The sequence below is a fragment of the Penaeus monodon genome, chromosome 21, assembly GCF_015228065.2.
Source record: "Penaeus monodon isolate SGIC_2016 chromosome 21, NSTDA_Pmon_1, whole genome shotgun sequence".
In the NCBI taxonomy this organism is placed as follows: domain Eukaryota; kingdom Metazoa; phylum Arthropoda; class Malacostraca; order Decapoda; family Penaeidae; genus Penaeus; species Penaeus monodon.
Window position 1 is genome coordinate 32770519 of NC_051406.1, and position 519 is coordinate 32771037.

General features: G+C 39.9%; 1 protein-coding gene across 3 annotated transcripts in view; it reads right to left on the bottom strand.

Annotated features, from left to right (window-relative positions):
• Window positions 1-519, bottom strand: part of LOC119586428 (tRNA-dihydrouridine(47) synthase [NAD(P)(+)]-like) — a 14270-nt gene that overhangs the window by 5491 nt on the left and 8260 nt on the right. For all 3 annotated transcript variants that reach the window (XM_037935153.1, XM_037935154.1, XM_037935155.1), the window contains exon 3: window positions 111-339. In XM_037935153.1, coding sequence (XP_037791081.1) covers window positions 111-339 — 229 coding nt within the window. The remainder of the gene's footprint in view (window positions 1-110; window positions 340-519) is intronic.

A 519-nucleotide genomic window follows, 5' to 3' on the forward strand; every position in this document is an offset into this window, starting at 1 on the left:
CAGAAACATAATGATCAAAGGTTTCACTCCTGATGGTGAAATCATGAAAACCAAAAATGCTCTCACATGCTGAGTAACTTCCAGATAACTATGATACTGGCACAACTTACCTACACATGAGGCCATAAGGGCACATGCCATACGTGCGAAAATTGTGGCATTCTGTTCCTTTGTCTTCAGCTTTGTTGCTGAGGAAGGTGGTTACATCGTGGGAAAAGACACAGTTGGGGTAAGTGCATTTAGTCTTGGGGTCTTCACCTATACGTAGACACCACAGCTGACGACATAGCTTGCTGCTCCTGGGGACCTTGACTAGCTTTGGCCGTTTCTTGTTTCTGCCTGGAGTAATTATGGGGGATAATTTTGACTTCTTTTACAATTATAAAAATTCCTGTCGTATGTTTTACAGAAGTTACAGCCTAGTGATTTAAAAACAGTAGTCATGTTGAAAATCTCCAATATTATAAGATAATTAACCAAATAAACCACATACATGGTATGTCCACTACAGTTTTGCTT